Source organism: Grampus griseus (genome assembly GCF_964374135.1).
Source record: "Grampus griseus genome assembly, chromosome: 7".
NCBI lineage: Eukaryota > Metazoa > Chordata > Mammalia > Artiodactyla > Delphinidae > Grampus > Grampus griseus.
This window is the reverse complement of record NC_139001.1, coordinates 100,600,668-100,615,783: the sequence shown is the minus strand read 5'-3', so window position 1 is coordinate 100,615,783 and position 15,116 is coordinate 100,600,668. Positions and strand designations below refer to the sequence as shown.

Here is a 15,116-nt window from a genome sequence, read left to right as displayed (position 1 = left end):
AATGGGTATAAAGTTTCAGTCATGCAAGATGAATAAGTTCTAGAGATCTGCTAGACAGCACTGTGCGTGTAGTTAACAACACTGTATTGTATTCCTAAAATTTTGTCCAGAGGGTAGATCTCATGTTAAGTGCTCTCACCACAATTAAAAAAAATGGCTTTTACAAATCTAGTATAATTTTGATATGACAAATATATCACAAAGGAAGAAAGAAAGAAAGAAAGAAAACAAAGGGAGCATAGAGCTTGAGTAATTGCTAAGCAGACATCCATAAACCAAACTATATGTGTCATTATTCCCAGGAGTAACATTGAGTGCAAATTGGGATGCAAGAAGCACAAGCAATTACACACCCTTCCATATTATTTAGTGGTGGTGTCCTTGAGGAACTCATACAACTGACAGCTGTCCCAGTTATCTACACATATAGGACTTCTTCTGTTGTTTTTTAATCAGAATACTGCCATGTGAGACATAAGAAAAATTCTAAACTCTTTAGGTTCCTTTATTTCAAAAACAAATAAAATACTTACATTATTAACAGAAGAGCATACTGGTTTCGGTCCGTAAAATCTTTGGGAAAGGACAACTGTAAAGGAAGTTCTTTTAAAGAAAGAGCAAAATATTAAAGATGGAGAGTCATTTATATGTAAAACTATAAGGTGCAGAGAAAGTTTTTTTTTTGAATAACATAGCATGCACAAAACTTTACCATAGTCATCAATATGAAGCGTTTTAATTTCTGACTTTACTCTCTTCTTCTTCAGGATAGCTTCCTTCAGCATAGAATTGCTTTCCAATATAAAATATCCTGTAAGTCAAAAAGGATAGTGTAAATAATCTCTATGTGTTGATTAAGAAACAGTGTAACACAAATAATTATCCATCATTACCATTTGACAGGCACTGTGCTAGTCACCGATTACTCTCTCATAAATTCTCTTCTGGATTATTACAAGTTTTCTAACTAAGCTTCTTTATTCCAGTGAAATTGTCTCCAGTTGCCCCTTATACTTGGAATTAGCATTTACGTTTTCAAAATGTAAATCTGATCATGTTAATGTTATGCTTAAGAATATATTTTAAATAATACAAAATTATGTAGCACCCAATGATTTAAAATTCACAATGCCTGAATTCTAATACAAAGTTACCAAGCATGCAAAAAATCAGGAAAATATCACCCATGATGAGTACAAATTTTATTCAATAGAAAGAACCCAGAAATGACACAGATGCATATAATAGATAATGACATTAAAACAGAGATTATAATTACATTCCATGTGTTAAGTTTTAAAAAAGCCTGAGGATATTAAGGAGAAAGATGAAAGACATTTTAAAAACAAACAAGTTAAAATTCTAAAAATAAGAACTGAAAAATTTGATATACATGAAAGCTATAAAATCTAAGATGAAAAAATACTGGATAGGATTAACAACATGTTAGATACTGCAGAAGAAAAGATTAATGAATTCAACAATATAGCAATAGAAAATATTAAAATGTTTTTTTTTATAAAAACCAAAAAAAAAAGAGAGAGAGAAAACTGGCAAAACATGAAGGGAGAGAAACATCAGTAACTTGCTGGAATTTTGACTGCTATATTAAAAATATAGATTTATTGGGGATTTTTATATACTAAAAATAGTGAACTTTCTAATCCATAAATATGTATGCATGTATATATCCATTTGAGTCTTTAATTTCTTCCAGAAATGTTTGCTTTCATTTTAGCAGACTGACACATTTCTATTAGATGTATATAGTATACTACAGTATATAGTACATAGTTTCAGATGTTACTTTAAGTAGTTATTTTTAACTATTTTTAAATTTTGCCTTGCCTTATAGTATATAAAATAGTTGATTTTTGTATATTAACCTATAATTGTAATAACCCTGATAAATTCACTCATTATTTCTAATAGTATTATGAGTGTGTGTGGATTCCATTTTTTTTTTGTTTATTTGGTTCTGTTTTATTTATATCTTCTGCAAATAAAGGCAATTTTTTTTACCTATATGTCTTTTTCTTGCCTCATTTCACTAAGTCTTCTAATACAATGTTGCAAAGAGGTGGTGAGAGCAGACATTTTTACTTTTTCCCAGTTTTGGGGGAAATGCATTGTCTTCAACATTAAGTATGATGTCAGTTGTAGTATTTTTGTACATACCATTCATCAAGTTAAATCATTTTTTTTCTTCTGGCCCAGTTATTATTACTACTTTATTATTATTGTTGTTTTTCATTTTTAATCAAATATTTTTTATAAATCCCTTGAGGTGTTAAGTTGACAGTATAACATAGTAAGTTGCATTGATTAATTATTGAATATCATAGCAATCATGGATTCCTCAGGTAAACCCCACATAGTCATAATATATTACCCTTTTATAAATTGCTGGATTTTTCTTGCTACTATTTAGTTAAGGAATTTTGCATCAATATTCATGTGAAAAATTGATTTTTTTGTCCTTATTATGTCTATATTGAATTTGGAATCTGGTTGATGCTGGCCTTATATTTTCTGAGAGCATATGTGAACTTGGTATTAATATATTAAATGTTGAACAGAACGCACCAGTGAAGCTACTGGAACTGGAATTTACTTTGTGGGAAGAGTATTAACTATGAATTAAAACTTTTAGTAGATAATGGGATATTTATATATTGTATATCTTCCTGTTTGAATGTTTAGCAATTTTTCTTTTAAGAAATTTACCCATTTTATCTAAGATGTCAAATTTGCTGCCCTAAAATTACTTATAATATTCCATTACTGGCATTACAATGTTTGTAGAACCTGTTATTAACATCATCTATTTCATTAATGAAAATGACAGTGTACTTTTTCTTTTAAGGCTCTATCTAGAACTTTATCAATTTTATTTATGTTTTCTAAGAAAATAATTTTGGTTTTTAATATGCTTTTCTCTACTGCCAGTCCATTTTCTATATCATTTATTTCTATTCTTATCTTTATAATTTCCTTCCTTCAACTTACTTTGGATTAATTTGCTCTTTTTTTCTAGTTTCTTAAGGTGGAATCTTAGATGACTGATTTTAAAGATTTCCTTTTTTATAAAGTAAGAATTTAGAGACATAAACGTATTTCTAATCACAATGTTAGGTATCCCTAAATTTAGATTAGTTGTGTTTTCACTTGGCTCAAAATATTTTCCAATTATTTTCCTAAATTCTTCTTTGATCTTTGTGTTATTTAAAGATGCATGTCTGATGGCAACACCTTCTTGTTTCTTTTTTCTCGATTCTTTATTTTGGATTTACTTTTGAAGGATATTTTCTAAGTTTGTTATTCTATGTTGATAGTTTTGTATTGTTTTGCTTCCCATCAGTATTCTAAAGATTTTTCTCCATTGCTTTTTTCTGATGAGAAGCCTGCAGTCACTCTTGGCTTTCTTACTATGTATGTAATGTGTGGAAGTAAATGTCTTTTTATTTTTGTATCCTGCTTGAGGGTTGTTGAGCAACTTTATATTTTTCATCAGATTTGGATTTGGCCATTATTTCATCAAATATTTTTTCCATTTCAACTTTAATTTAAAATATTATAGATATGGATATTGACCTAAACTATCTTAGGCTCTGTTCATTTCTTTCATTAGTTTTCTCTGCATCTGGAAGTGTCTATAGATAATGTTTCAAGTTCACTAATATTTCTTCTGCAGTGTCTAATTTGCTTTTAGTATTTTTCAGAGAAGTTTTAATTTCACATATTTTAAGTTCTTAAAATATATTCTATTTATCACTACATTCATTTTTTCTTGATATATTTTAGCATATTTATAATAGCCAATTTATTGTATTTGTCAGTGGGCTCCATAATTTCCATCATATCTGAATCTGTCTCAATTCACTGGCTTTCTTTTCCTAGTTATGAGTCATATTTTCTAGCTTCTATATGTAGCCAGTAATGTTTTATTGGATTCTAATCACTGTGATGTTTACATTGTTGAGTTCTGGACATCATTCTGTCCTTTTATTAATTGTTGGACTGTGTTATAGCAGATGTTTAAGCTATTTGCAGGTCAGCTTTTTTTTTCTTTTTTGCGGTACGCGTGCCTCTCACTGTTGTGGCCTCTCCCGTTGCGGAGCACAGGCTCCAGACACGCAGGCTCAGCGGCCATGGCTCACGGGCCCAGCCGCTCCACGGCATGTGGGATATTCCCGAACAGGGGCACGAACCCGCATCCCCTGCATCGGCAGGCGGACTCTCAACCACTGCGCCACCAGCGAAGCCCCAGCTTAATTATTTGAAAGCTTTAAAAAATATTTTATTTAGTGTGAGTTTGAATGACCTTTGCTCTATGACTTGTTAAGCTCTAATACTAAGGCATGACTCTTCTGGGATCTCTCCTAAACATTCCAGTGTTCTGACTGTTTGGAACTTTAATATATTCCAGCACTGTGTGAGCTCTGGCTTTTCCCAGGCTCAGACTATCTTCCTATGTATGTTCAGCTAGGTATTTTCAGCAACAGATGCAAGATGATCCCTTGTAACCCTATGCAGATTCCTGGTGTCCTCTTTCTCTGTCTCTTCTTGTGCTCCAGTGTTGTCCACCTTCCCAACATTCCAGAATCTTCAACCCTTCTGAACACCAATTTCTGTCTCAACTGTGACTCTGAGATACCCTTATACACTTATTTAATTGTTCCTCTTTACCCTAGAATTCAAAAAATAATTCTAGCCAGAGAGCCAGGACAATTACAACATTCACCTGACTTTTTTCCCTTCTTTCAGGGATCAGAGGCCTATCGTGACTCTTGCCCCATGCTTGAAAAGTGTTGTTTCATGTATTTTATCCAGTTATTTTTGAAAAAAAAATTCTTTTATTTTCTGTTTCACTTTTCTTTTCTTTCTTTTTGCCAAGAGGCCATGTCTACTTTCAGGTACTCCATGGCCAGAATAAGAATATTATTTTAATTGTCAATGGTTTATCATTGACACTTTATTGTTAATTACAAACTCCTTAGGATGAAATATAAGGCTTTTATGATCTGGCTTCAGCCTGCCCTATAGCCTATACCTTTGATTTATCTTAAATGTTTTGTTCCAGCCACATGGAACAACTTTTATCTTGCAAGTATAAATAGTTTCATTCCTCATGATTGTGTATTCACATTCTTTCTTCCAGAAATGCTTTCCACTGACTTCCTCTTTTTTTGAACTGTGTCCACTTCTACCAGAAAAATTATCGTATTCTATTATAACCATTAAATTTTCTGATTCTTGCTTTGGACTGTGAATCTGTGTGATTTCAGGCACACCAAACCACCTGTCTTATAAATAAGTGTCGTCCTCTATAATACAAATTTGGGAAATTAGATGTTCTCACAGATTTCTTCTATCTCCCTGATACAAGAAATTTCAGATTATTTAAATAATAGCATATTTTCAAAGAATCTATAGCAAATATTCAATTATAAAATTTAAAATGTGAATAATTCAACTTTATACACTTTCATTAAAGATTCAGCATTTATAATGTAAGACTTGTCATAAAAATGCACTTAATGAACTTAATTGTGGATAAAAGCATTCTTTTTGTATTTAGAAACCAATATCACCTGATATTTGTTAATGACATAGGCAGCAATTTTTAGAGACTAAAGCCCATTAAACTTTTACCTTTATACCTTACTAGAGAGCATCTTGTTGGATAAATATTTTTATAAGTGGACAACAGTTTATTGTATTACAGTGACTAGCTAACTAAATAAATGAATGAATAAATACAGCTAGAGGCAGCGATATGAGAGTAATATACTAATAATTTCTCATGGCTTCTCTTCATTATCAAAAATGAATGGGAAAAAATAAATTACATGAGATAAGAGGTAGTTGAAATTTTTTTACTTCTAAATCAAAGATATTCATTTGCTCATGGTAAAAAAAAAAATCAACCCATGGTCACAGAGAAATAAAATTATATTTAAGGAAAAAAAATACAGAAGAAAATACACCATTTTCAAAAGCACACAGAGTTTTTTTCATGATAAATTCAGAAAATATGTTTCAATCATAGTTTTTTGTGAAACATTATGAAGACAAGGTAGTATTAAGACATGATTTTAATTGTACGATTGAGGAGGAAAAGAGGATTAAAATGAGAACAGAAAATTAGGAAGAAGGAAGAAAGGGAGAGATGAGAAAATATTAGAGAGGAAGTATAAGGAGAGATGAGAAGGAGATGCAATGGAGAGAAAGGAAGAAAGGGAAGAGACGAAAAATGAATTAAAGCAAAAGAAATCATATACACATAAGGAAAAAGAAAAAAATGAAAATATAAAAAGAGGAAAAGGAAAGATAGCAATGAGACAAAAAACTTTGAAATACTAAGCAAAATTTTACATATATATATCATTTCCTAGTCACTGAACATTTATTTTTATTTAATTTTATTTATTTTTTTATACAGCAGGTTCTTATTAGTCATATATTTTATACACATCAGTATATACATGTCAGTCCCAATTTCCCAATTCATCACACCACCACCCCGAACTCCGGCTGCTTTCCCCCCTTGGTGTCCATACGTTTTTTTTCTACTTCTGTGTCTCAATTTCTGCTCTGCAAACCGGTTCATCTGTATAAATTCCTAGGTTCCACATATATGCGTTAATACACGATATTTGTTTTTCTCTTTCTGACTTACTTCACTCTGTATGAAAGTCTCTAGATGCATCCACGTCTCTACAAACGACCCAATTTTGTTCCTTTTTATGGCTCAGTAATATTCCATTGTATATATGTACCAAATCTTCTTTATCCATTCAACTGTCGATGTACATTTAGGTGGCTTCCATGACCTGGCTATTGTAAATAGGGCTGCAATGAACATTGGGGTGCATGTGTCTTTTTGAATTATAGTTTCCTCTGGGTATATGCCCAGTAGTGGGATTGCTGGGTCATATGGTAATTCTATTTTTAGTTTTTTAAGGAACCTCCATACTGTTCTCCATAGTGGCTGTATCAATTTACATTCCCACCAAGATTGCAAGAGGGTTCCCTTTTCTCGAAACCCTCTCCAGCATTTGTTGTTTGTAGATTTTCTGATGATACCCATTCTAACCAGTGTGAGGTGATACCTCATTGTAGTTTTGATTTGCATTTCTCTAACAATGATGATGTTGAGCAGCTTTTCATGTGTCTGTTGGCCAGCTGTATGTCTTCTTTGGAGAAATGTCTATTTAGGTCTTCTGCCCTTTTTGGGTTGGGTTGACTGTTTCTTTAATACTGAGCTGCATGAGCTGTTTATATATTTTGGAGATTAATCCTTTATTCATTGATTCATTTGCAAATGTTTTTTCCCATACTGAGGGTTGTCTTTTCATCTAGTTTATGGTTTCCTTTGCTATGCAAAAGCTTTTAAGTTTCATTAGGTCCCATTTATTTATTTTTGTTTTTATTTCCATTACTCTAGGAGATGGATCAAAAAAGATCTTGCTGTGATTTATGTCAGAGTGTTCTTCCTATGTTTTCCTCTTAGAGTTTTACGGTGTCCGGTCTTATATTTAGGTCTCTAATACATTATGAGTTTACTTTTGTGTATGGTGTTAGGGAGTGTTCTATTTTATTCTTTTACATGTAGCTGTCCAGTTTTCCCAGTGCCACTTGTTGAAGAAACTGTCTCTTCTCCATTGTATATCGTTGCCTCCTTTGTCATAGATTAGTTGACCATAGGTGCGTGGGTTTATCTCTGGGCCTTCTTTCCTGTTCCATTGATCTATATTTCTGTTTTTGTGCCAGTACCATATTGTCTTGATTATTGTAGCTTTGTAGTACAGTCTGAAGTCAGGGAGTCTGATTCCTACAGCTCTGTTTTTTTCCCTCAAGACTGCTTTGGCTATTCGGGGTCTTTTGTGTCTCCATACAAATTTTAAGATTTTCTGTTCTAGTTCTGTAAAAAATGCCATCGGTAATTTGATAGGGATTGCATTGAACCTGTAGATTGCTTTAGGTAGTATAGTCATTTCCACAGTATTGATTCTCCCAATCCAAGAACATGGTATATCTATCCATCTGTTGGTATCACCTTTAATTTATTTCATCAGTGTCTTAGTATTCTGATTACAGGTCTTTTGTCTCCCTAGGTGGGTTTATTCCTAGGTATTTTATTCTTTTTGTTGCAATGGTAAATGGGAGTGTTTCCTTAATTTCTCTTTCAGATTTTTCATCATTAGTGTATAGATTTCCGTGCATTAATTTTGTATCCTGCTACTTTACCAAATTCATTGATTAGCTCTAGCAGTTTTCTGGTGGCATCTTTAGGATTCTCCATGTATAGTATCATGTCATCTGCAAACACTGACAATTTTACTGCTTCTTTTCCAGTTTGTATTCCTTTTATTTCTTTTTCTTCTCTGACTGCCATGGGTAGGACTTCCAAAACTATGTTGAATAATGGTGGTGAGATTGGACATCCTTGTCTTGTTCCTGATCTTAGAGGAAATGCTTTCAGTTTTTCACCATTGAGAATGATGTTTGCTGTGGGTTTGTCATATATGGCCTTTATTATGTTGAGGTAAGTTCCCTCTATGCCCACTTTCTGGAGAGTTTTTATCATAAATGGGTGTTGAATTTTGTCAAAAGCCTTTTCTGCATCTATTGAGATGGTCATATGGTTTTTATTCTTCAATTTGTTAATATGGTGTATCACACTGATTGATTTGCGTATATTGAAGAATCCTTGCATCCCTTGGATAAATCCCACTTGAACATGGTGTATGATCCTTTTAATGTGTTGTTGGATTCTGTTTGCTAGTATATTGTTGAGGATTTTTGCATCTGTATTCATCAGTGATATTGGTCTGTAATTTTCTTTTTTTGTAGTATCTTTGTCTGGTTTTGGTATCAGGGTGATGGTGGCCTCACCATGAGATTGGGAGTGTTCCATCCTCTGCAATTTTTTGGAAAAGTTTGAGAAGGGTGGGTGTTAGCTCTTCTCTAAATGTTTGATAGAATTCGCCTGTGAAGCCATCTGGTCCCGGACTTTTGTGTGTGGGAAGATTTTTTAATCACAGTTTCAATTTCATTACTTGTGATTTGTCTGTTCATATTTTCTATTTCCTCCTGGGTCAGTCTTGGAAGGGTATATCTTTCTAAGAATTCGTCCATTTCTTCCAGGTTGTCCATTTTATTGCCATAGAGTTGCTTGTAGTAGTCCCCTGGGATCCTTTGTATTTCTGTGGTGTCTGTTGTAACTTCTCCTTTTTCATTTCTAATTTTATTGATTTAAGTCCTCTTCCTCTTTTTCTTGATGAGTCTGGCTAATGGTTTATCAATTTAGATTTTTTTCTCAAAGAACCAGCTTTTAGTTTTATTGATCTTTGCTATTGTTGTCTTTGTTTCTATTTCATTCATTTCTGCTCTGTTCTTTATGATTTCTTTCCTTCTGCTAACTTTGGGTTTTGTTTTTTCTTCTTTCTCTAGTTCCTTTAGGTGTAATGTTAGATTGTTTAATTGAGATTTTTCTTGTTTCTTGAGGTAGGCTTGTATAGCTATAAACTTCCGCCTTAGAACTGCTTTTGCTGCATCCATAGGTTTTGGATCATCGTGTTTTCACTGTCATTTGTCTCTAGGTATTTTTTGATTTCCTCTTTGATTTCTTCAAAGATCTCTTGGTTAGTTAGTAACGTATTGTTTAGCCTCCATGTGTTTTTTTTTACGTTTTCTTCCCTGTAATTGATTTCTAACCTGATAGCGTTGTGGTCAGAAAAGATGCTTGATATGATTTCAATTTTCTTAAATTTATTGAGGCTTGATTTGTGGCCCAAGATATGATCTATCCTGGAGAATGTTCCGTGCACACTTGAGAGAAAGTGAAATCTGCTGTTTTTGGATGGAATGTCCTAGAAATATCAATTAAATCTATCTGGTCTATTGTGTCATTTAAAGCTTGTGTTTCCTTATTAATTTTCTGTTTGAATGATCTGTCCATTGGTGTAAGTGAGGTGTTAAAATCCCCCACTATTATTGTGTTACTGTCGATTTCCTCTTTTAGAGCTGTTAGCCATTGCCTTATGTATTGAGGTGCTCCTGTGTTGGGTGTGTGTGTGTGTATATATATATATATATATATATATATATATATATATATATATTTTTTTTTTTTTTTTTTTTTTGCTGTGGTACGCAGGCCTCTCACTGTTGTGGCCTCTCCCATTGTGGAGCACAGGCTCCAGACGCACAGGCTCAGCGGCCATGGCTCATGGGCCCAGCCTCTCCGTGGCATGTGGGATCTTCCCGGACCGGGGCACGAACCTGTGTCCCTTGCATCTGCAGGCAGACTCTCAACCACTGCACCACCAGGGAAGCCCGGGTGCATATATATTTATAATCGTTATATCTTCTTCTTGGATTGATCCCTTGATCATTATGTAGTGTCCTTCTTTGTCTCTTTTAACATTCTTTATTTTAAAGTCTATCTTATCTGATATGAGTATTGCTACTCCAGCTTTCTTTTGATTTCAATTTGCATGGAATATCTTTTTCCATCCCCTCAGTTTCAGTCTGTATGTGTCCCTAGGTCTGAAGTGGGTCTCTTGTAGACAGCATATATATGGGTCTTGTTTCTCTATCCATTCAGCAAGCCTGTGTCTTTTGGTTGGAGCATTTAATCCGTTCAGGTTTAAGGTAATTATCGATATGTATGTTCCTATGACCATTTTCTTAATTGTTTCCGGTTTGTTTTTGTAGGTCCTTTTCTTCTCTTGTATTTCCACTTAGAGAAGTTCCTTTAGCATTTGTTGTAGAGTTGGTTTGGTGGTGCTGAATTCTCTTAGTTTTTGCTTGTCTGTAAAGCTTTTGATTTCTCCTTCGAATCTGGATGAGGTCCTTGCTCTGTAGAGTAATCTTGGTTGTAGTTTCTTTCCTTTCCTCACTTTAAGCATATCATGCCACTCCCTTCTGGCTTGTAGAGTTTCTGCTGAGAAATCAGCTGTTAACCTTATCAGAGTTCCCTTGTATTTTATTTGTCATTTTTCCGTTGCTGCTTTCAATAATTTTTCTTTGTCTTTAAGTTTTGCCAATTTGATTACAGTGTGTCTCAGTGTGTTTCTCCTTGGATTTGTCCTGTATGGGACTCTCTGCACTTCCTGGACTTGGGTGGCTATTTCCTCTTCCATTTTAGGGAAGTTTTTGACTATAATCTCTTCAAATATTTTCTCGGGTCCTTTCTCTCTTCTCCTTCTGGGACCCCTATAACGTGAATGTTGTTGTGTTCAATGTTGTCCCAGAGGTCTCTTAGGCTGTCTTCATTTCTTTTCATTCTTTTTTCTTTATTCTGTTCCATGGCAGTGAATTCTACCATTCTGTCTTCCAGGTTACTTATGTGTTCTTCTGCCTCAGTTATTCTTCTATTGATTCCTTCTAGTGTAGTTTTCGTTTCAGTTATTTTATTGTTCATCTCTGTTTTTTTGTTCTTTAATTCTTCTAGGTGTTTGTTAAACATTTCTTGCATCTTCTAGATCTTTGCCTCCATTCTTTTTCCAAGGTCCTGGATCATCTTCAGTATCATTATTCTGAATTTTTTTTCCGGAAGATTGCCTATCTCCATTTCATTCAGTTGTTTTTCTGGGGTTTTATCTTGTTCCTTCATCTGGTACATAGCCCTCTGACTTTCCATCTTGTCTTTCTGTAAATGTGGTTTTTGTTCCACAGGCTGCAGGACTGTAATTCTTCTTGATTCTGCTGTCTGCCCTCTGGTGGATGAGGCTATCTATGAGGCTTGTGCAAGTTTCCTCATGGCAGAGACTGGTGGTGGGTAGAGCTGGCTGTTGCTCTGGTGGGCAGAGCTCAGTAAAACTTTAATCCACTTGTCTGCTGATGGGTGGGGCTGGGTTCCCTCCCTGTTGGTTGTTTGGCCTGAGGTGACCCAACACTGGAGCCTAGCTGGGCTGTTTGGTGGAGCTAATGGTGGACTCCCGGAGGGCTCACGCCAAGGAGTACTTCCCAGAACTTCTGCTGCCAGTGTCTTTGTCCTCGCAGTGAGGCACAGCCACCCCCTGCCTCTTCAGGAGACCCTCCAACACTAGCAGGTAGGTCTGGTTCAGTCTCCTATGGGGTCACTGCTCCTTCCTCTGGGTGCTGATGCACACAGTACTTTGTGTGTGCCCTCCAAGAGTGGAGTCTCTGTTTCCCCCAGTCCTGTTGAAGTCCTGCAATCAAATCCTGCTAGGCTTCAAAGTCTGATTCTCTAGGAATTCCTCCTCTCGTTGCCGGACCCCCAAGTTGGGAAGCCTGACGTGGGGCTCAGAACCTTCACTACAGTAGGTGGACTTCTGTGGTGTAAGTGTTCTCCAGTTTGTGAGTCACCTACCCAGCAGTTATGGGATTTGATTTTATTGTGATTGCGCCCCTCCTACCATCTCACTGAGGCTTCTCCTTTGTCTTTGCATGTGGGGTATCTTTTTTCATGAGTTCCAGTGTCTTCCTGTCAATGATTGTTCAGCAGTTAGTTGTGATTCTGGTGTTTTCGAAAGAGGGAGTGAGAGCATGTCCTTCTACTCTGCCATCTCGAACCAATCTCGTCACTGAACATTTTAATGAAGGGTTTCTTTTTCATTATAAAGGTAATATATGTTCATTGTAGAACATTAGGAAAATATTTAAGAAGAAAGAACAAAAAATCATCTGAAAGGCTGCCAGGCAAATACAAGACTTTTACTGTTTTCAAATATTGTCTTCTGGAATTTTAATATGCATTTTCAAATAATTTTGTTTAAGTGGCATAAATATTTGAACTCCTTAAACACTTAGAACTATAGCTTAAACAGTTTTGAAGAATTGACTTTTAAAAGTGTATTTTTATTTTTAATCCTAGTGGGGAACTAGTGGCAACTCTATTAGAACAATTTGATGAAATTTTAATAAAGGAGGATTTACAAATATAGGACAAAGGGCAGGGAGGTCATAAGGGGTAGTACCATAACCCAGGGCTTATGACAAAGGCTAGGCCAGCAGGTCAAGAGGAGAGAGCAGTTACTTGGAGTTGGTTGAATGAAAGATCCACAGTGACCTTCACCCAAGCGTCAGAGCAACTTGGGTGACTGCACAGGGATAGCACTGGAGAAATAGACTCCAAAGTCACTTTTCTGCCTCTCTTCAGTCACCTATAGGATTCATTTTAGCTGGATCCAATTGGCAGCCAAATGGCAGCAGAACTTAAGTCATTAGTACAAACTCCTGCTGGGGTAGAGGCCATGGGAGAGAAAAACAGTTAAAAGTGGCTCTGAAAAGACAAATGGAAGATATTCAGGGCACCAATCAGTATTCCATTAAAGTTTATTTACAAATCACCCCTTTTATTATTTTTATTATGTTTTTTCACTACCATCAGTAGCATGGTTATAATTTTCTCTCTTTTTTGATTACTTTATTTCAGATGTCAACAGAAAAATAGCTAAAAAGAAAAAGTATTGGTCTCTTCCTCATGGTGTCTTAAAACACAAATGTGTAAGGTACTAGCTGAAGCAGTAGCACTCAATCCATCACATTATAATTAAATATCTCTTTAGTATAAACTATTAAAAGGAAAAATATTGGGTAAATAGATATAAAAGATTTAACGCTTATGGTTATTTTTTTCCAAAAGATTTGCTGTAATTTATATTTCTACCAGCAATTTATGAGAGCCTCATTATATCCTCATTAGCAATGTAAATTTTTTGATGTTATTAATTTGTTAGGAAAAATTACTTGGCAGTGTTTTACTTTGCATTTCTTTGATAACTGGTGGTTTAAAGGTTTTCCATGTTTGTTAAATATTTTCATTTTTCAATATACTTTTCATGCTTTATTCTGCTTCGTGTGGCCCCAAAATGAGTTATGACTGATTCATTAGTTTAATGAATATTAAACTGAAGATCCATTAACCCAAAGATCCATTAACCCAAAGATTTACTTGCAATCAAATGTAAATTTTATCTCAATAAATAATTGTCTTTTGAAAATAAAATTAAGCACCTGATCACTGTTCACAGTCCCTTTTTGTTTTTCTTGATCCTGAGACTATCAGAATTCACTTATAAATGAGAAAATCAGAAAGGTTTCCCTCAGAGGAAAGTGTGTCATGATTTGAAACAAAAGTTATTAGAAAACAACATTGCCTTTTAACAGTAGAATAAAATTAATTAAAGTCAGGTTGGGGATTTAAAAAAATATATCATTTTGGCAGAATATGCAATGTAACACAAATAGTTGCTGTTTATTGAGTGTCTATGTTGCAAATGTATCTCATCCTCACAGAAATTTCATTTGCTATTTTTTTTTACAAGGAAATTGATTCTATGAGATTATATCCACAAAAGGTATGTGGTGGACTCACTTTATACACTAATTTTTCTATCTGTGAAATTCAACCTTCTTTCTATTTTATCAAATAAACTGTATTTGTTATCATTATTGTTGCCGTTAGTGTTAATATTCAACAGATTTAATTTGCTTACCATAACCGCTTTAGGATTTACACTAAGTAGAAACTAAAAGATGTGCTAACTGATTTCCAACCACACAGAACTCCATTAACTATTTAGAAGTTTTGTCTTTCTCTAGAAAAGGCAGGAAGTCTCCATATGGTGGTATTTGAAGAGTCTAAAAGGTCTTTCTGTGTCCTCTAAAAATGATATTTGTCATTCAACATTTTACTTTTATGCCTGTCTCTCCTTTAAGTCAAAGCATTTAAGTAAGACTACTACTTAAACCTAAGTATGTGATGAGACAGACAAAAACACAGTAGAATGAGCTACCATTGTATGGTAGTGATAATAAACCCTATTCTGGGGTCAGACGATCTTATTTGATTCTTGGCGCTGCCACCTGTTATATTAGAGTGACTCTAGCCAAGTTTGTTAACCTCTTTGTGGCTCAGTTCCCTCATCTTTAAAAAAGGATAACAAAATTAACAACATCAGGGGGTGTTCTGAGGAGTAAATGTGTTAAAAAATATAAGCCTCATTTACTAGATTATGGTAAATCATTAGAGCATGAGAGTGTTGATTAAATAAAGTTTTGTTGATTAAATAAAGTTTTTAAATGAAAGAAGGAAAAGAAGGATAGATGAAAAGAAGGAAACAGGGAGGCAGGAAGCA

At 34.5% G+C, this 15,116-nt stretch overlaps 1 protein-coding gene across 5 annotated transcripts in view; it reads right to left on the bottom strand.

Moving 5' to 3' along the window:
- Positions 1–15,116, bottom strand: part of DPP10 (dipeptidyl peptidase like 10) — a gene marked incomplete at both ends in the record, with an annotated part of 1,290,793 nt that overhangs the window by 43,207 nt on the left and 1,232,470 nt on the right. For all 5 annotated transcript variants that reach the window (XM_082658735.1, XM_082658736.1, XM_082658734.1 and 2 more), the window contains 2 exons: positions 534–603; positions 713–811. In XM_082658735.1, the coding sequence (XP_082514861.1) occupies positions 534–603; positions 713–811 (169 nt within the window). The remainder of the gene's footprint in view (positions 1–533; positions 604–712; positions 812–15,116) is intronic.